We start from the raw sequence: 20,546 nt of genomic DNA, 5'->3' as shown, positions 1-20,546 counted from the left end.
TTAGCTATGATTAAGTTATGCTCTGTGCAAAATTCTACAAGGCGGCTTCCTCTTTCATTTCTTCCCCCAATCCATATTCACCTACTATGTTTCCTTCTCTCCCTTTTCCTACTGACGAATTCCAGTCACCCATGACTATTAAATTTTCGTCTCCCTTCACTACCTGAATAATGTCTTTTATCTCGTCATACATTTCATCAATTTCATCATCATCTGCAGAGCTAGTTGGCATATAAACTTGTACTACTGTAGTAGGCATGGGCTTTGTGTTGTTGTTAGTGGGAAGTATCCAGATAACCCGGACGGTGTAACACTGTGCCAAGATGTGCTGGCCGTGCACCAAGGCATGTTTAGCCACAGGGTGATCCTCATTACCAACAAACACTGTCTGCCTGTGTCCATTCATGCGAATGGATACTTCCCACTAACACCAACCTGTCAGAACTCCGGAGATGGGAACTTGCCCTTCAGCATATCCTTTCTTCTCGCTATCCGCCAGGCCTCAATCTCCGCTAGTTTCTAATTTCAATTTGCCGCCGCTCATACCTCACCTGTCTTTCAACTTCATCTTTGCCTCTGTACATCCGCCCCGACTGACATCTCTGCCCAAAAAATGCCCAAACTCTTTGCCTTTACAAATGTCTGCTTGTGTCTGTGTGTGTGTGGATGGATATGTGTGTGTGTGCGAGTGTATACCTGTCCTTTTTTCCCCCTAAGGTAAGTCTTTCCGCCCCCGGGATTGGAATGACTCCTTACCCTCTCCCTTAAAACCCATATCCTTTTGTCTTTCCTTCTCCTTCCCTCTTTCCTGACGAGGCAACCATTGGTTGCGAAAGCTAGAATTTTGTGTGTATGTTTGTGTTTGTTTGTGTGTCTATCGACCTGCCAGCGCTTTTGTTTGGTAAGTTTCATCATCTTTCTTTTTAGATATATTTTTCCCACGTGGAATGTTTCCCTCTATTATATTCATATCATTAATTAATTTGAAGCCAACAATCACGTTTGTTATTGTTATCGTTATTGTTATTGTCACTGTTACATTTCGAAGTCTTTTCTGTCGTCTTATTTCCTCCTTCTGTTTTTGCCATCACTTTCTATTCACCTTCTCCTTTTTTACCGTAATCCAGTATACAATTTTATCCCGTCGATATACACTCAATAATACGTAATAATACGTAAATCACTTCCAAACCATAACCAAAAAATTTTTTTTTTTTCCGCTTTGCTGCTATAAAATCCACCGTTTCCAGTCCACAAACAGTTCCTTTCAGCTATTAAACAACCCTTTCGGCAGTTTTAATAACTTTTGCTTTATTTCCATTTCCGTTTTTCTCACATCACCGATCATTTTTAGCCGCTTCCCACAGGTTTTAACGTCATTATTTCTTCATCAAACAATTGTTAGCTTCATTTCCATAATCTGCCACCACCAAACCACTCCTTTTAATACATCCTCACGTAGTTTTTTCGAAATTTTCCCGAATTTCTCCACCCTTTAACGTGTTTTGGCGGCAACACAACCACCTAACCTTTACGCACATCATTATCTACCTACACAAGTTCACCACAGGATCAACATAGCCCAGCCCTAACCAACCCTTTTTCGCCTTTTTTCATACCAGATCTCCATTTGCTTTCTAATTTTACCTTTATCTCTCCCCATATATATTTTTTCATATTTATTCTCATTTTCATTTCAGCCTCGTGTTCCACTTTCCACCTTCTAGTACCATGTCACCCTCACAACACCTTCACAACGACCCCATTAAGTTTTATTTACATTCCCTCCGCAAACATGCCTTCGCCCTAGCCAGATTACACTCCCATATTTTATTTTCTCAGGCTTGTCTGACATTTGGCATCACCCCCAAAGGCCTCACACTTAAAGTTCCCATCTCTGGCTGCAACCCTTCTTTCCATCAGTCCCTATACCAGTTCCAAACCAAACAATCCATTGCCCTCATCCACCTAATCCTTCACCTACACATCCACTCAGCCAATCAACACGCCCATCAACTCCTATCCTTTATAAAAATCCTCAATCTTTCCTCTCCCACATCCACACCTGTTGTTCAGAGCATCCTCCTACAGGCCAACCGCAAATTAGAGCAGCATGCCACCCTCCACCTTAAAAAACTATCCAATCTCCTGGTTTCCCACCTCCGGAAAGGCAACTCACTCACCCTTCACAACCTTTCCAGCAAACCTCAACCTCCTCTCATTGCACACAAACCCAGTCTCTCCCATCTACTCAATCTCCCACTTCCAGCTCCACTCCCTCCAAAACCTCAAAATTCCAATCAACGCAATCTGGAACCACAACACCCCAATTCAGTAGTTAACCTTTCCTCCAAACCTCTCTCCCAATCCGAAACCTCTGTCCTATCCAAAGGCCTCACCTTCAGCCCCACTCCCAGATTTAACCAAACAGCCCTCGTCAAAGATTTACTGTCCTACACCCGTACTCTCTGCTGGAAGTATCACTTTGCCACGAAGAAAAATGATCCTAATCCTACTCCTAAGGATCCAACTCCCCAAGACACTATCCAAATTGAACCATGCCTGGAACAGTTCCGTCCTCCGTCACAGCGGGACCCACCTCCTCTTCCTCAAAATCACCCTCTCCTAACCTTCCAGGAATTTCTGACTTCCAGCCTTGCCTCTCAATCCTTTTTAAAAAAACCTTAATCCTACTCCCAACATCACCACTGCTGAAGCCCAGGCTATCCGTGATCTGAAGGCTGACCGATCCATCGTCATTCTTCCGGCGGACAAGGGTTCCACAACTGTGGTACTTGATCGTCGGGAGTATGTGGCTGAGGGACTGCGTCAGCTTTCAGACAACACTACTTACAAAGTTTGCCAAGGCAATCCCATTCCTGATGTCCAGGCGGAGCTTCAAGGAATCCTCAGAACCTTAGGCCCCCTACAAAACCTTTCACCCGACTCCATCAACCTCCTGACCCCACCAACACCCCGCACCCCTACCTTCTACCTTCTTCCCAAAATTCACAAACCCAATCATCCCGGCCGTCCCATTGTAGCTGGTTACCAAGCCCCCACCGAACGCATCTCTGCCTACGTAGATCAACACCTTCAACCCATTACATGCAGTCTCCCATCCTTCATCAAAGACACCAACCACTTTCTCAAACGCCTGGAATCCCTACCCAGTCTGTTACCCCCGGAAACCATCCTTGTAACCATTGATGCCACTTCCTTATACACAAATATTCCGCATGTCCAGGGCCTCGCTGCGATGGAGCACTTCCTTTCACGCTGATCACCTGCCGCCCTACCTAAAACCTCTTTCCTCATTACCTTAGCCAGCTTCATCCTGACCCACAACTTCTTCACTTTTGAAGGCCAGACATACCAACAATTAAAGGGAACAGCCATGGGTACCAGGATGGCCCCCTCGTATGCCAACCTATTCATGGGTCGCTTAGAGGAAGCCTTCCTGGTTACCCAGGCCTGCCAACCCGAAGTTTGGTACAGATTTATTGATGACATTTTCGTGATCTGGACTCACAGTGAAGAAGAACTCCAGAATTTCCTCTCCAACCTCAACTCCTTTGGTTCCATCAGATTCACCTGGTCCTACTCCAAATCCCATGCCACTTTCCTTGACGTTGACCTCCACCTGTCCAATGGCCAGCTTCACACGTCCGTCCACATTAAACCCACCAACAAGCAACAGTACCTCCATTATGACAGCTGCCACCCATTCCACATCAAACGGTCCCTTCCCTACAGCCTAGGTCTTCGTGGCAAACGAATCTGCTCCAGTCCGGAATCCTTGAACCATTACACCAACAACCTGAAAACAGCTTTTGCATCCCGTAACTACCCTCCCGACCTGGTACAGAAGCAAATAACCAGAGCCACATCCTCATCTCCTCAAACCCGGAACCTTCCACAGAAGAACCCCAAAAGTGCCCCACTTGTGACAGGATACTTTCCGGGACTGGATCAGATTCTGAATGTGGCTCTCCAGCAGGGATACGACTTCCTCAAATCCTGCCCTGAAATGAGATCCATCCTTCATGAAATCCTCCCCACTCCACCAAGAGTGTCTTTCCGCCGTCCACCTAACCTTCGCAACCTCTTAGTTCATCCCTATGAAATCCCCAAACCACCTTCCCTACCCTCTGGCTCCTACCCCTGTAAGCGCCCCCGGTGTAAAACCTGTCCCATGCACCCTCCCACCACCACCTATTCCAGTCCTGTAACCCGGAAGGTGTACACGATCAAAGGCAGAGCCACGTGTGAAAGCACCCACGTGATTTACCAACTGACCTGCCTACACTGTGAAGCGTTCTATGTGGGAATGACCAGCAACAAACTGTCCATTCGCATGAATGGACACAGGCAGACAGTGTTTGTTGGTAATGAGGATCACCCTGTGGCTAAACATGCCTTGGTGCACGGCCAGCACATCTTGGCACAGTGTTACACCGTCCGGGTTATCTGGATACTTCCCACTAACACCAACCTGTCAGAACTCCGGAGATGGGAACTTGCCCTTCAGCATATCCTTTCTTCTCGCTATCCGCCAGGCCTCAATCTCCGCTAATTTCTAATTTCAATTTGCCGCCGCTCATACCTCACCTGTCTTTCAACTTCATCTTTGCCTCTGTACATCCGCCCCGACTGACATCTCTGCCCAAAAAATGCCCAAACTCTTTGCCTTTACAAATGTCTGCTTGTGTCTGTGTATGTGTGGATGGATATGTGTGTGTGTGCGAGTGTATACCTGTCCTTTTTTCCCCCTAAGGTAAGTCTTTCCGCTCCCGGGATTGGAATGACTCCTTACCCTCTCCCTTAAAACCCATATCCTTTTGTCTTTCCTTCTCCTTCCCTCTTTCCTGACGAGGCAACCATTGGTTGCGAAAGCTAGAATTTTGTGTGTATGTTTGTGTTTGTTTGTGTGTCTATCGACCTGCCAGCGCTTTTGTTTGGTAAGTTTCATCATCTTTCTTTTTAGATATATTTTTCCCACGTGGAATGTTTCCCTCTATTATATTCTCATATATATATATATATATATATATATATATATATATATATATATATATATATATATATATATGACAGACACACACACACACACACACACACACACCCGTCCTTTTTTCCCCCTAAGGTAAGTCTTTCCGCTCCCGGGATTGGAATGACTCCTTACCCTCTCCCTTAAAACCCACATCCTTTCGTCTTTCCCTCTCCTTCCCTCGTTCCTGATGAGGCAACAGTTTGTTGCGAAATCTAACAGCAATTGGTTCTGCTCTTCTGTGAAACCATATTGAAATGATATTTGTGATCTAATGTGAGACTTATTATTGATAATCATTGTAAAATTGTGGTAAATAAAACTTGTAACACAATATTGATGATAACACTAAAGTCGGCATTCTTCGTAAACAGAGAACACCACACACAAAATCTAAAGCTTGTTGCTGACGAGGTCATTTGGTTCAGGGAGGTCCTGTGTGAGGAAGAGGGCAAAAATTGTAATGTTACGGAACATCTTTGAGGAGGAATGTTTATGCCTGACATCAGGTCATACGAGGCTAAGACTGCACACACAGTATGGATTAGAGTATTTCAAACCGAAGTAACGACAATTTGTGAAAGCCCGTTATAGAGACGGCTGTCTGCAAAAGTGGCATTTATTTGTATAAATGTCTGCAAAATTAAATTAAAGCTCTTGTAATACAATGCAGTGAGCAGAGGAAAGGTTGCTACTAGAGTCACTGTCACCATATTGTGACGATCGTTAAGGTAGTGATGCAACATACTTTCCCACCCTTCCAAACACTGCAAATGTATACTACAGGCGGCCATTACCCGACGTTCCAACAATGAAAATCTTGTTTAGCATGCTAACGCTATGGTACACGATCAGTAACTTTGTGTATAGTCTGTGTTTTCTGCTTTGTTCCCTGTTTAATTTTGAGCAGGAATATGATACACTTTTTGTAGAAATCTCTGTGAAAACCAATGTTAAGGATTGTGATAATGTCAAAGAAACTTAAAAAGTGGGAAATGTTGTAACATAGAATAATTAATGACTGGAAAGCATTGCACTGAGAGAATAGGGCTTACGTTGGGATGAACAACAATGATTTTAAAAAGTAGGAAAACATATAATGTGGGAACGTAAACACAGAATTCACTGTAGTTTCACCTAACCAATGAGAGGTGAGAAAAGTAGTGGTGTGGTTCCATAATCAGCTGTGAAAGCTATAACCTTGGCTGTCACAAATGTTTGACTATTTCTCCTAAATATGTTTCACTTTCCTATGTTGTGTTTACAGTAAGACCTGAGAACATAGCTCTTCCATCTTCCTCTTGAATACACAGCAAATTTTGTGTCTGTGTTAACTTGAGAATGTGACAACATTCAATCATCTCTTGCTTCAAAATGTGTTGTTTCTCGTCGGCTGCATAGAACCGGCAGCTGACACACCATCTTTTGTTCCCATTATATCTCACAGCGAGCATTGAGAGCATTGCTGCATGAAAAATCTACATCTGCATTCATACTCTCCAAACCTTTGTGAATTGTGTGGCAGAAGGTAGTTCTCATTGTGCCAGTTATTAGGGCTTTTTTCCAATTCCATTCACATACATAGTGTGAGAAGAGTGAGTGTTAAAATGCCTGTGTGTGAGCATTGTAATTAACACTCCAACTGCTGAGATTTGGACATACCTAGAACCTCAGCTGGGTCACTAAAGACCCGTTTAACTTTCACATTTATTATCCTGTGCCAGTGGGTTATTGTAACTACTAATGAATGTATTCTTTGAAACTCTGAAAATTTTATTATGAAATCATCAAATATAATGTAGCTTTCCACAATTACCATTTATTATTTTAAAAAGCTTACACATATTTGCAAGTACGTTTACAGGCTCCCATCACATTATGAGCATGGATAATTGTTTTTTGATCTACATTTGTTGCAGACAGCTTTCTTGGACATATGACACTTTTACAAATGATTTGTTTCCTTCACAATTAGACGTTACAAGGCAACGTGTTCTCTGTTCTTGTCTCTCAGGAATGTCTTTGAATGTGACACAGGTACTAGTACTCCTGGTTGCTGGGTACTTCTCAGTGAACTTCTCCCCCAGCTGCAGTAAGAAGTCTCTGCATTTCAACTCATTTGGTGTGTTGTATAATACTCCGGCATTTATCAGTGCCAAACCCATCAAGTTGTAAAATGTGTAAACGGTCCTATGTCTTAATGGTGCTTTGAAAGAGTATTTGTGAGCCATTTGGTTGATCACATCCACTCCATATTCAGAGCCAATATAAAATGTAACTCTACATGTCTTCTTTTTTAGACGTTATTGTATTTTATCATAAGGATATGTGGCACTGTGAATCGGGACATTCTTGTTGCTCTTTTCTTAGTAAACTGCCATTGTGGTATCATTCTTCTTCAACAATACTGTGCTGTTTAACACTTCTCTCGCCTTCTCGATAAGACTGGAATTTTCTTGCGAGATCCATTTATTGTGCCCACTAGACTTGTAACATTTGCTGTCAAGGTTTTAGAGGGCGCCAAGGGGGTGAAAAAATTGTCACGTGACATTTCTTCCTTATTGCGGTAAGCTTGCATAAATTTTTCCACAACAAAATTGCCAATATGCTCATCAGTTGGCCTGATGTCATCCCTTCCTAGACAAGGAAAAGCATTTACATTGTATTTGGTGTCTTTATCTACTGCCATCCAATACATTTGCCCGTATTTGTCCGGTTTTGAGGCCACGAACTGTGTGAATCTACAACAACACTTTGAAGGAAAAAGCTGTCCGTCAATTGTTATACGTGGAACCGGTATGTAGCCACATTGTGCATTCGCAATTAACTTGCACCATGTTTTTCGATAACAAAGCAGACTTGTCTTCTTTTGGTCGTTGTGATATTGTGGGTGTAATTTCAAATCTGAGATAATGTATTTTCTCTCTGAATGTCACGAGCCATTGTTGACTTCACAAAATTATTTCCCTGCTTCATTGACCACAATGTGTCTAGTTCTAAGGTTTTCACTCCTATAGCACTACAGACGTACAGTACAGTTTTAAAAGCTTCTGCTTCTTCAGCGTTCGTAGTCCGACTGTCTGAACTCGATACTCCATGTGCTTGAGCCTCGATGCATTTTACAGTGTGTTTCAGAATTTTGTCCATTATCACAAGGTGCCCACCACATCTGGCAGCTGAACAGTCACCTATAACTCACACATTCCAGGTCGTTCCACCCGTTGCTACAATATCTCTACCTGAAGGAAACTGATGTAGTCTGCAGCTTCTCATTTCATTGTCCACGACCACGAGTTGATCTAGCCCTTTTGGCAGCTGTTCCTGTAATAGTAGTGATTGGTATTAAAACACATATTAGTAGTATAGATGTTGTGGAATGTTAGTACAAACCTCACACCTTCATAAATGTAATTTGACACTTGTAAAAACTCAAGAAAGCAACAACTTATAAACATAAATGGTGCAATTGAAATCTGTGTCTTTGTAGCACATACATAAACAATAATTATTATAAAAAGAAACACGTGAACATGCATACCTTTCTAATCAGTATTAAGTAGAATGTCCTAAGGAGTAACATCTTCTGATGAAAAATCTGGAAGTCTGGTGGTGGTAATTCCTCAGATGAAGGCTTCAACAGCTCATCCTCAGATTCTTGATCTAAAATCTCATTTAGTGCATTTATAATGTCCTCTTCTGTTCATAGACGTTTGGCCATAATAAATTTGTATGTTGCAAGCATTATTTACACACTTAGAATGCACTCCTAAAACCATATTTCATGAAACAAAGCAATGGCTGCGCAATACTTGCATATGCAGTCAGACGTGTTTCGATCTCCTCTCCCTCTCCTCTCCTGCTGGAGAACTGCAACGTCATCAGTCATTGAGATAAAGCAGGTTTTGCGATTATCGACCACATAGTCTAGCAGTAAGCACGATACTACACGAAAAATGCAATTGTTGTTGTGACTGCAACAGAGGGGTCAGAACTGACGTGTCTGTGGTTCTAGGTGAATCTTCGTATTTCACTTCAGGTTTCCCCGTAAAATGTAAAATTGCGTTGTTGTTGTTGTTGTGGTCTTCAGTCCTGAGACTGGTTTGATGCAGCTCTCCATGCTACTCTATCCTGTGCAAGCTTCTTCATCTCCCAGTACCTACTGAAGCCTACATCCTTCTGAATCTGCTTAGTGTATTCATCTCTTGGTCTCCCTCTACGATTTTTACCCTCCATGCTGCCCTCCAATACTAAATTGGTGATCCCCCTGATGCCTCAGAACATGTCCTACCAACCGATCCCTTCTTCTTGTCAAGTTGTACCACAAACTCCTCTTCTCCACAATTCTATTCAATACCTCCTCATTATTTACGTGATCTACCCACCTTATCTTCAGCATTCTTCTGTAGCACCACATTTCGAAAGCTTCTATTCTCTTCCTGTCCAAACTATTTATCGTCCACGTTTCACTTCCATACATGGCCACACTTCATACAAATACTTTCAGAAACGACTTCCTGACACTTAAATCAATACTCGATGTTAACAAATTTCTCTTCTTCAGAAACGCTTTCCTTGCTATTGCCAGTCTACATTTTATATCCTCTCTACTTCAACCATCATCAGTTATTTTGCTCCCCAAATAGCAAAACTCCTTCACTACTTTGTGTCTCATTGCCTAATCTAATTCCCTCAGGATCACCCGACTTAATTCGACTACATTCCATTATCCTTGTTTTGCTTTTGTTGATGTTCATCTTATACCCCCCTTTCAAGACACTGTCCATTCCGTTCAGCTGCTCATCCAGGTCCTTTGCTGTCTCTGAGAGAATTACAATGTCATCGGCGAACCTCAAAGTTTTTATTTTTTCTCCACGGATTTTAATACCTACTCCAATTTTTTCTTTTGTTTCCTTTAGTGCTTGCTCAATATACAGATTGAATAACATCGGGGAGAGGCTACAACCCTGTCTCACTCCTTTCCCAACCACTGCTTCCCTTTCATGCCCCTTGACTCTTATAACTGCCATCCGGTTTCTGTACAAATTGTAAATAGTCTTTCGCTCCCTGTATTTTACCCTTGCCACCTTCAGAATTTGAAAGAGAGTATTCCAGTCAACATTGTCAAAAGCTTTCTCTAAGTCTACAAATACTAGAAATGTAGGTTTGCCCTTCCTTAATCTAGCTTCTAAGATAAGTCGTAAAGTCAGTATTGCCTCACGTGTTCCAACATTTCTACAGAATCCAAACTGATCTTCCCCGAGGTCGGCTTCTATCAGTTTTTCCATTCGTCTGTAAAGAATTCGTGTTAGTATTTTGCAGCTGTGACTTATTAAACTGATAGTTCGGTAATTTTCACATCTGTCAACACCTGCTTTCTTTGGGATTGGAATTATTATATTCCTCTTGAAGTCTGGGGGTATTTCGCCTGTCTCATACATCTTGCTCACAAGATGGTAGAGTTTCGTCAGGACTGGCTCTCCCAAGGCCATCAGTAGTTCTAATGGAATGTTGTCTACTCCCGGGGCCTTGTTTTGACTCAGGTCTTTCAGTGCTCTGTCAAACTCTTCACGCAGTATCGTATCTCCCATTTCATCTTCATCTACATGCTCTTCCATTTCCATAATATTGTCCTCAAGTACATCGCCCTTGTATAGACCCTCTATATACTCCTTCCACCTTTCTGCTTTCCCTTCTTTGCTTAGAACTGGGTTTCCATCTGAGCTCTTGATATTCATGCAAGTGTTTCACTTTTCTCCAAAGGTCTGTTTAATTTTCCTGTAGGCAGTATCTATCTTAACGCTAGTGAGATAAGCCTCCACATCCTTACATTTGTCCTTTAGCCATCCCTGCTTAGCCATTTTGCACTTCCTGTTGATCTCATTTTTGAGACGTTTGTATTCCTTTTTGCCTGCTTCATTATTTACTGCATATTTATTATGTCTCCTTTCATCAGTTAAACTCAATATATCTTCTATTACCCATGGATTTCTACTAGCCCTCGTCTTTTTACCTGCTTGATCTTCTGCTGACTTCACTATTTCATTCGTCAAAGCTACCCATTCTTCTTCTACTGTATTTCTTTCCTCCATTCCTGTCAATTGTTCCCTTATGCTCTCCCTGAAACTCTGTATAACCTCTGGTTCTTTCAGTTTATCCAGGTCCCATCTCCTTAAATTCCCACCTTTTTGCAGTTTCTTCAGTTTTAATCTACAGTTCGTAACCAGAGTCCACATCTGCCCCTGGAAATGTCTTACAATTTATAACCTAGTTCCTCAACCTCTGTCTTACCGTTATGTAATATATCTGAAACTGTCTAGTATCTCCAGGGTTCTTCCATGTATACAACCTTCTTTCATGATTCTTGAACCAAGTGTTAGCTATGATTAAGTTGTGCTCCGTGCAAAATTCTACCAGGCGGCTTCCTCTTTCATTTCTTCTCCCATTCCATATTCACCTACTACGTTTCCTTCTCTTCCTTTTCCTAGTGCCAAATTCTAGTCACCCATGACTATTAAATTTTCGTCTCCTTTCACTACCTGAATAATTTCTTTTATCTCATCATACATTTCATCAATTTCTTCATCTACAGAGATAGTTGGCATATAAACTTGTACTACTGTGGTAGGCTTTGTGTCTATCTTGGCCACAATAATGCGTTCACTATGCTGTTTGTAGTAGCTTACGCGCATTTCTGTATTGCTATTCGTTATTAAAGCTACTTCTGCATCACCCCTTTTGATTTTGTATTTATAACCCTGTATTCGCCTGACCAAAAATCTTGTTCCTCCTGCCACCGAACTTCACTAATTCCCACTATATCTAACTTTAACCTATCCATTTCCCTTTTTAAATTTTCTAACCTACCTGCCCGATTAAGGTATCTGACATTCCACACTCCGATCCGTAGAATGTCAGTTTTCTTTCTCCTGATAACGACGTCCTCTTGAGTAGTTCCCGCTCGGAGATACGAATGGGGGACTATTTTACCTCCAGAATATTTTACCCAAGAGGACGCCATCATCATTTAATCATACAGTAAAGCTGCATGCCTTTGGGAAAAATTACGGCTGTAGTTTCCCCTTGCTTTCAGCCGTTCGCAGTGCCACAACCGCAAGGCCGTTTTGGTCAGTGTTACAGCGCCAGATCAGTCAATCATCCAGACTGTTACCGCTGCAACTACTGAAAAGGCTGCTGCCCCTCTTCAGGCCTCTCAACAGGTACCCCTCCGTTGTGGTTGCACCTGCGGTACGGCTATCTGTGTCGTTGAGGCACGCAAGCCTCCCCACCAACGGCAAGGTCCATTGTTCATGGAGCGGGGGAGAGAGATGCGTATAATGCTAATTACCTTGTTTCATAAAAAGTCTCAGAAATTAAGTGCCCTAGGCAATAATGCAAAAAAGTGACAAATGAAAAAATTAAGAAGTGGGTCACGAGTGACGCAGCTGTGATTCTAGTGTTGATCAAATCTTGTTCTCCTGATCTCTATGAGAGTGATACATAGCGGTTGTAGTATGTTCGTAGATTCATTATTTAAAGCCAATTCTTGACACTTTATAAGTAGGAAGACTCGGGACAATTTCTGTCGACCTTAGAGTGTCTACTACTTAAGTTTCTTCAGTGCCTCTGTAACTATCTCCCACAGGCCAAACAAAATTGTCACCATCTGTGCTGTCCTTCTCTTAGATGTAGCTCCTGTTAGTGCTATTTGGCACACGTCCCATACACTTGAGCAATATTCTGTTCAAAAATGGTTCAAATGGCTCTGAGCACTATGGGACTTAACATCTATGGTCATCAGTCCCCTAGAACTTAGAACTACTTAAACCTAACTAACCTAAAGACAGCACACAACACCCAGTCATCACAAGGCAGAGAAAATCCCTGACCCCGCCGGGAATCGAGCCCGGGAACCCGGGCGTGGGAAGCGAGAACGCTACCGCACGACCACGAGATGCGGACAGTAATATTCTGTGATACCGCACGAGCACAATTATTCCACTGGCCCTGATGTTGCCTTGTACCACTCTTGGGGCCAAATGCACTGTCATGAGGCCATTGTGAAGAGTATAGTGTGAACTTATTAATATGGGAGTTGTAAGAAGGTGAAATTTTGAACTACAGTTGTGAAAAATAGTCAGGGATAAAGCCTGTACTACAGGGAGGAAGTGAGGTATCCGTAACAGAATTGCTCATTGTTTTCTTTTCTTATACTGAATGTATACAAAGAACAGTAGCACAAGGGTTACAGTTCTGTTTGGCTCTTGGAGGAGCATCACAGAATATTGCTCAAGTGTATGGGACCTGTACCAACTACCACTAACAGGAGATATATCTGCAGAGGTCAGCATAGATGGTGACCATTTCATTTTACCTGTGGGAAGTAGTTACAGAGGTACTCAAGAAACTGAAGTTATAGACATTTGAAGATCGACAAAAAATATCTCGAGACTTCCTACTTATAAAGTGTCAGGAATTGGCTTCAAATGATGAGTCTAGGAATTTACTACAACCACTATGTATCACTTTCGTAGGGGCCAGGAGAACAAAATTTGATTAACACTAGAACCACAGCTGGGTTACTGGTGACCCACTTCTTAATTTTTTCATTTGTCAGTTTTTTGCATTATTGCCTAGAGCACTGAATTTCTGAGACTCTTTACAACAGATGCAAATTATCCTGCGAAAGCCTGCTTACAAAATTTCGAGACCCATTATTGAGTGAAGGTATTCTTCATCTGCCTGTATATCACTCCCACAGGTAAGGTGAAGACAACATTAAACTAATTACAGCATACGTAGAGATGTTGTTGCCGTAGCAGAGTATAGAGAGAAGATAGTGTTACATGTCAGTCTACAGTTGCTGAGCAGTTAGGAACAAGTGCCGAAGATGAACTTCCTGTGGCGGCAGATTGCGTACTCGCATCAACAGTGAGCATAGTCAAATGGCACCTACGAGAGGCACAGATTTTGGGACTGTAGGATATTTGCAGTGGGAGACTTGAGGAACTCGGATATCTAATTAACACTAATTGCAGTTAGACTAGCTACTACCCTGACGGCTAATTGTAAACATTAGAAAAAGCGACTGGTTGCACAGCATAAGTTAGTGTAGAGTCTGTGGGGTGAGAGCTAACAGAAGTAGCAAACACTAGCAGTATTGTAAAATACACTTACTGAGAGCAACACTCTAAGTGTGAAAAACAGGCTTATCAGAGCTTACCTGAGGTGGGTGACAAGTGACAGATTGGCGTCTTAGTTATCTGACTGAGAACTCTAATACAAAAAATTGGGTTTTTAATGAATTGTGGCAGTGGAATATTTCTCCCTTCCTGTAGTTAGCCTATCAATCCACTCACACTTTAGGCTTCAGCCAATCTGATCTGTGGCTCAGAAGCTCCGTGATCCCTATGACTAGCCACACTGATTCATCCCTTTCTCCTACTTGGTAGGTGGGAAAGTTTCTGGCCTGTAAATTAACAACTTCCAACTTGGTAACAGTGTTCAGGTGAAAGCTAAACAACACAGTGCTTCCTGTTAAGTCTAGCACCAGCAGTGTTTCATGTCACTCCCCCCTCCCATTTCCCCTGTGCAGTGGCTCATAAATGGGGACCTCTGTTGTAACACTCTAACATGTGTGAGCACACCAATATTGCAGTTCTCAGGGGCAAGTATCGATCTGCCTGCACCTGCTAAGATATGCCTTTTTGTGACTGTCTTCTACTGTGACACCTTACCACAGTGGCTGGGTGGTGGATGGACTAATCAGTTAATTCTCTGAATTGAAACTTCTCCCCTCTGACACCTGGCCAGAGTGTTTGCAATTTGCAGGGCTGTAGACTTACTGTTTACCTCAGGAACCTAAACACTAACACATTTACCTCCTCTCGGCATTCTGTCTCCGATTTCATATCTCGAAGTGCCCTCGCTGGCTTCAGACAGCTGTTCATTACATCACAAACTGACAAAGACTGAGAGAGTTTCAGTGCCTGAGAATTGACATCATACTGCCTGTACTATGGCCACTACTATTGCTCCTTGTATACTGCCAACAATAACAAAATTGTATTGTACATTGTTTCGAACACACTTAATTGAGCTTTCAAAACTGTTTGTGAATTGGCTTTACAAATCATTGTGATGTTTTTAAGTTAGGTATCATGTTGAAATATTGCATTGTTCATGAGAAAATTACACAAAATACGCCATAAGTGTGTTTTGATTATATTCATTGGTTGTTTTATAAATACAGATTGGTTTTTGTTCAAGCGTAAACCCTCTGGAACTTTACATTTACATGCATCATAATTACTATTACTTTTCTACATATGAATTTTGTGAATGATAAACTGGACTTTCACTTACACTGACTTTGACTTATTTTCAGTTTGTGGTGCAATACTTCTGTAAAATTGGTTACAATTCATCTTAACTGGTCTCTAAGGAGCTCAAGTTGACTTAATGTCATCAATACAGTAATTGATTAGTGTTATAATAAAAACTCTTTAATTTACATACCTACATAACTTTGTGGCCTGCTACCAGATTCTTCATTACTGTTGGAATCGTAGTTTTTGTTAAGTGTTGTCTTATTCTGCTACATTACATGTGGATATTCGTACTTAGATTTAGTTGTCCAGGGTTGCAGGCCCATGATTATTTTTTGTTTGATGTGACTTCACAAATAAGGAACAGTAACTTCGAGTAATGTTTGTTTATTAATGTTTAGTACAAGGACACACGCATCTTATACCTGGCTTAGTGAGTGTTGCAAACATGTTAACAAAAAAAAAAAAAAAAAAAAAATAAAATAAAAAAAAAAAAATAAGTGGGCAAACTGATGGTATCATTTTTCACAATCGTCGTAACTGCTGTCCACATTCCTGTAGCATCAAACAAGCTCCATATCAGAATTATAAGGAGTGTTCAAATGAAAAGGTACGAAATGGTGTAACAATCAAACCGGTTGAAGTGTAAGTATGTCAGTTTGGGGCGACTTAGTGAGGCATCTCGGCAATGCAAGCATGAACCACCACCACCACCTCCTAAAAAATTCAGAGGTGTGTCCTCAGCAGGCAAAGTGACGCTCACTGTCATTATCGACATCAGAGGTCTGATAATCGTCCAATTCCTCAAGTGCAGAAAAACTGTTAAGTGACCTGTCCTGTGTGACATTCTGTAGCCTACCCGATTCTGAGAGCAAACGATGGGGCCGCTCACGGAGGGAGCAATTCTTCTCCGTGATAATAAGTGTCGACACGTCTCTGAGGGCACACGAAGTGTACCTACAAGAGTTCAAGTGTGAGCACCCTGTACATGTCACCTTGCGACTTCCCCGTGTTAACTGTGCTGAACAGCATCTCGGAGGGAAGTGCTTCGACCTGGATGACTTAGTGCCAGTTGGAGACTGGCTCCTGTCACGGCTACAGGAATTCTGGAAACAGAGAATCCTTCAGCTCGTGAAACAGGGGATAGTTGTGCTCGGGCCTGTGGTGATTACTTTTGAATAAAGACTTCTGCTATAATCAGTGTCGCTTCATAGTTTTTCATTTGAATGCCTCTCATGTTTCTTGTGAATTGTTGAATTAAGTTTCATTTCATTTTCAGTTATGCTAATGATGAATTACACAGATAATTCAGTACACCCAAGTGACATTTAGAGTCCCTCACAAATTGCCAGTTTTGTACACTTGAAAATAATGTTTATAATATATTGATTGAAATTGTTTGAAGTGGGGGTGGGGGAACTGAAAACAAATAAAAATAAAACTCTTGAAAAATGGAAAATAAAAATCAGACAATGTTTTTGTGATGTCTGTCAAACTGTTTCAGGTGATCAGAGGATTACAAACCTGAAACTTTATTTTGTCTAGGGAAATAATCACAAGTGTTGCCAGTGTGTGTTGATCGATGTTTTAATTAATTAATAGTAGTATTTTGACCTTGTCTTTCATTTGAGTTCTTCAGTTGGTTTAAAATGCTTTTCTAAAAAGTGTCAAAATCAAGATGGGCAGTGCTCTTGTATCAAATTTTTCAGGACTAAAAGTAGTTCACAGGAGCTATCTTGCCAGAAAACCTATTAAACCACTGAAAATAAGAGGTAGTTAAAATTTCCAATACAGTATAATTTGTGAAAGAGAAAGCAAATCTGAAAACTTGAACCAATCAAAGAAAGCTGATCAAATAAATTCAAGTACAAAGATCAGTATAGAAGTGGATGGATGAATCAAGCAGTTGCATCTAGTGGCCGAAAGTACGTGTTACGTTAAGAGCCAACTTTTATTATGCAGAATTTTAGGTTACAGTGTGCAAAGCAGTATCCATTTTAAGCAATTTGTATGTAACAGGTATAGGTCACGCTCAATCCCAGAAGCATCAGAATAGTCAGTCATCACAATCAATCGCAGACTTATGAAAAGAGAGGTGAGCTCAATAGAATTATGAGGGTTGCCCAGAAACTAATCGACCACATTTTCTTTTCTCAGGTGAAAACAATGCTACGAATGCAAAACATTACATAGATATTATTCGAAGTTCCTGAGTGAACGTGCCAAGTTTCTATCACTTCCGACAGATAGCGTAGCTGCACGGCAGTTTCAAAATGTCTTCTGTAGGTGATGTACATTACGAGCAATGTGCTGTCATTGAATTTCTCACTACAGAGAAAGAAACTGTGGGGAACATTCACAAATACTAGGGCAAAGTCTATAGTGTCTGCTGCTGGCAGAAGTAAAGTTAGTTGCTGGGCACAGGTGAGGTCATCAGAATGCGGTTCAACTGAGCTCCGCAATTTGCAGCGGTCGGGGAGACCATCCACAGCTGTCACACCTGACACGTTGCAGCAAGTGTGTGCAAGATGGGTCCTGCGGTGTCTTGGGTCACAAATTGCACAGAAAAAAATGTTTGTCTCGATTTGTTGCATTGTTTTGGAGCTGAGGGGGGAGACTTTCTTGTCCCGGACTGTGATAGGTGATGAAACCTGTTTTCATTTTTTTGAGCCCAAAACAAAATGACAGTTGACGGAATGGTGCCATTTCAACTCCCCACAGAAGAAATAATTCAAAGCAACTGCTTTTTCTGGTAAGGTCATGATCACCATGTTCTGGGACTCTGAAGGTGTGATTCCTATTGATACAATGCCAAGAGGAGGTACTACATTAATTCAGAAGCATATGTCAACACATTAACAAAACTCGACGTGCTTCCGGGGACTTTGGCGCCACAGCAACGTGGGAGATGTTTTGCTGCAACACGGTATTGCTCAGCCCGACAAGTCTGTGGACTGCTGAACACGTCGCAAAACAGAGTTGGACAGTGTTACCCCATCCACCCTACGACCCTGACCTAGCCCACTCGAGACTTCCACTTGTTTGGGCCATTAAAGGATGCCATTCGTGGAAGACATTTTGATGACGATAAGGTGGTGATTCACACAGTGAAGCATTGGCTCTGCCACCAGAACAAGGATTGGTACTGACAGGGCATACACACCCTCATTTTGCGCTGGATGAAGGGCATAGAACAGGATGGAGATTACCTGGAAAAATAGGGTGTGTAGATGAAACACCATTTTTCCATGTGTGTAATTATCATTATGTTCAATAAAGAAATGTTGAAGAAAAAAGAATGTGGTGCATTACTTTCTGGGCAACCCTTGTATATCACAGCTTCATATAGAACTGTCACACTAGAATGTCACAGTAGGCCAAAATCACAATTTTAAATAACTGGTAGCTCTGGCTGTTCTTGCAGTGTACGTACCTGGAGATCGACCAGGTGGAGCACACGCAGGCGGTGGTGCTCAGCAAGCCGGCGTGGATGTGGGGTGCCGAGATGGGTGCGAACGAGGCGGGCGTGGTCGTCGGCAACGAGGCGGTCTTCACGCTGGTGGACGACGGCAACGAGGAGGAGCGCCTGATCGGCATGGATCTCGTCAGGTGAGGCACCTCGCAGCGACTCGCCTGGTCGGCGGTTCCCTGAAGTCTTCCTCGCGAGGAGGGCAAATGCAGTGATGGGTTGGAAACTGTCGTGAGGCATGTGTTCACTATTGTTATCTGCTACGTCTAATGTAATCCATTGTTTCCTCAATTTATTACTAAATTTGAGGTGGTGCTATGGGATTAATTTTGCAGATAATATTTCTAACAAGACGACCTGAAATGTATAAGGACGTGCTGGCCACGAAACAGATACCTTTAGAACCAAAATTAAATACATACTTAACTTGAATGCTGGGTGAAATATACAGTCTTAACAACTCAAAATAAATAACCTGACTCAGATTTCTCACGAGTTTTAATTTATTCTCTATAGATGGGAGAGATAATTATAAATCATTCACCTACACTGATTCAGATACAAATTTCAGTCCAGTCTGCACCATTTCAACCCAGTACTAAATCTGAAGCCTGTTCTGCTATAAAGGATGTGATCCCTAATATTTCCCCATTATAAGCGAGCTCTTTAAATTTGTGTATCACAGCACCCCTGCTCGCTTCCACAAGCAATATTTGAGTGGAGGGTTGGGGTTTATTCCTTTGCGATACTTAAGCTACATATAATTACAACACCCAAGTCGAGGACCAGAATTGATGACCAACAGGGGAACTGAAGCCACACAATGATGACTGTTCAGCAAGGCTTAAGGTTATGTGTGTTTCTCAACATAGTTAGAAATGTGACCCTAGTCGACTTCATATTCGCTGACATATGGAGACCGACAACTAAATATAGCAAGTAGGCACTTTAACCGCTGTAAGAGATATCGGACATTAGCTTCACTAAAATTCGAAACAGTCTTAAGGTGCCTACACATGAACTCCAAATAACAACCACTGACAGTTTCAAAAGAGAAAAATGTCCATACAGCACTGATATTACAACAGACTTCATCTCCAGCTCGATAGACAAATGACTGACCTACTTAACAGGTACAAAACCCAGTGACCACTGATAAACCTATTCCCAAAATCCACTGAAGCACAATCACTCAAACTTGGTGATAAAGCAATAAATATGAGCACCGACACACAGTGATGTATTAGAAAAATGTAGTGAATTAAGGCCACTCGGTTCCAGATGCAATGCAATGTAACCACAAGTGATATCACCCTATTACTATTGACTAACATGTGATTTAAGGAAATAGTTGCAACTGAGGGAAAGTCTCTTCAACAGATATGATTATACAGACCTGCTTATACAGGAATCAAACCCACACTAACACTAGTGGACTTGTACATGGCAACATGATGGCACCGTATCATCAGCACGCCAGACTTAATAGGTGCCAGGCTAATTGACACAACACTTAACAGTACATATATATTTAAAGAACAACTAGAGCAATGCTAATCATAGCTTAGGCCGGTATTACACAGTCAAATTTCTTTGTCAAAATTGGTATGTCAAATATTTATGTCTAAGGAGTTTGATGGTGAAATAGGGCACTTTGTCAAAACTCGTCTGTCGTCAAATTTCATGAAATCTAGAGCATTGC

At 41.8% G+C, this 20,546-nt stretch overlaps 1 protein-coding gene across 1 annotated transcript in view; it reads left to right on the top strand.

The window, feature by feature from the left end:
- The window catches only part of LOC126427035 (secernin-2), a 106,873-nt gene that overhangs the window by 20,829 nt on the left and 65,498 nt on the right, over nucleotides 1-20,546 (top strand). The window contains exon 3 of the mRNA XM_050089211.1: nucleotides 18,800-18,984. Coding sequence (XP_049945168.1) covers nucleotides 18,800-18,984 — 185 coding nt within the window. The remainder of the gene's footprint in view (nucleotides 1-18,799; nucleotides 18,985-20,546) is intronic.

Source organism: Schistocerca serialis, chromosome 11 (genome assembly GCF_023864345.2).
Source record: "Schistocerca serialis cubense isolate TAMUIC-IGC-003099 chromosome 11, iqSchSeri2.2, whole genome shotgun sequence".
NCBI lineage: Eukaryota > Metazoa > Arthropoda > Insecta > Orthoptera > Acrididae > Schistocerca > Schistocerca serialis.
The sequence above is the reverse complement of the archived record's forward strand: the minus strand, read 5'-3'. Positions and strand labels throughout refer to the sequence as shown.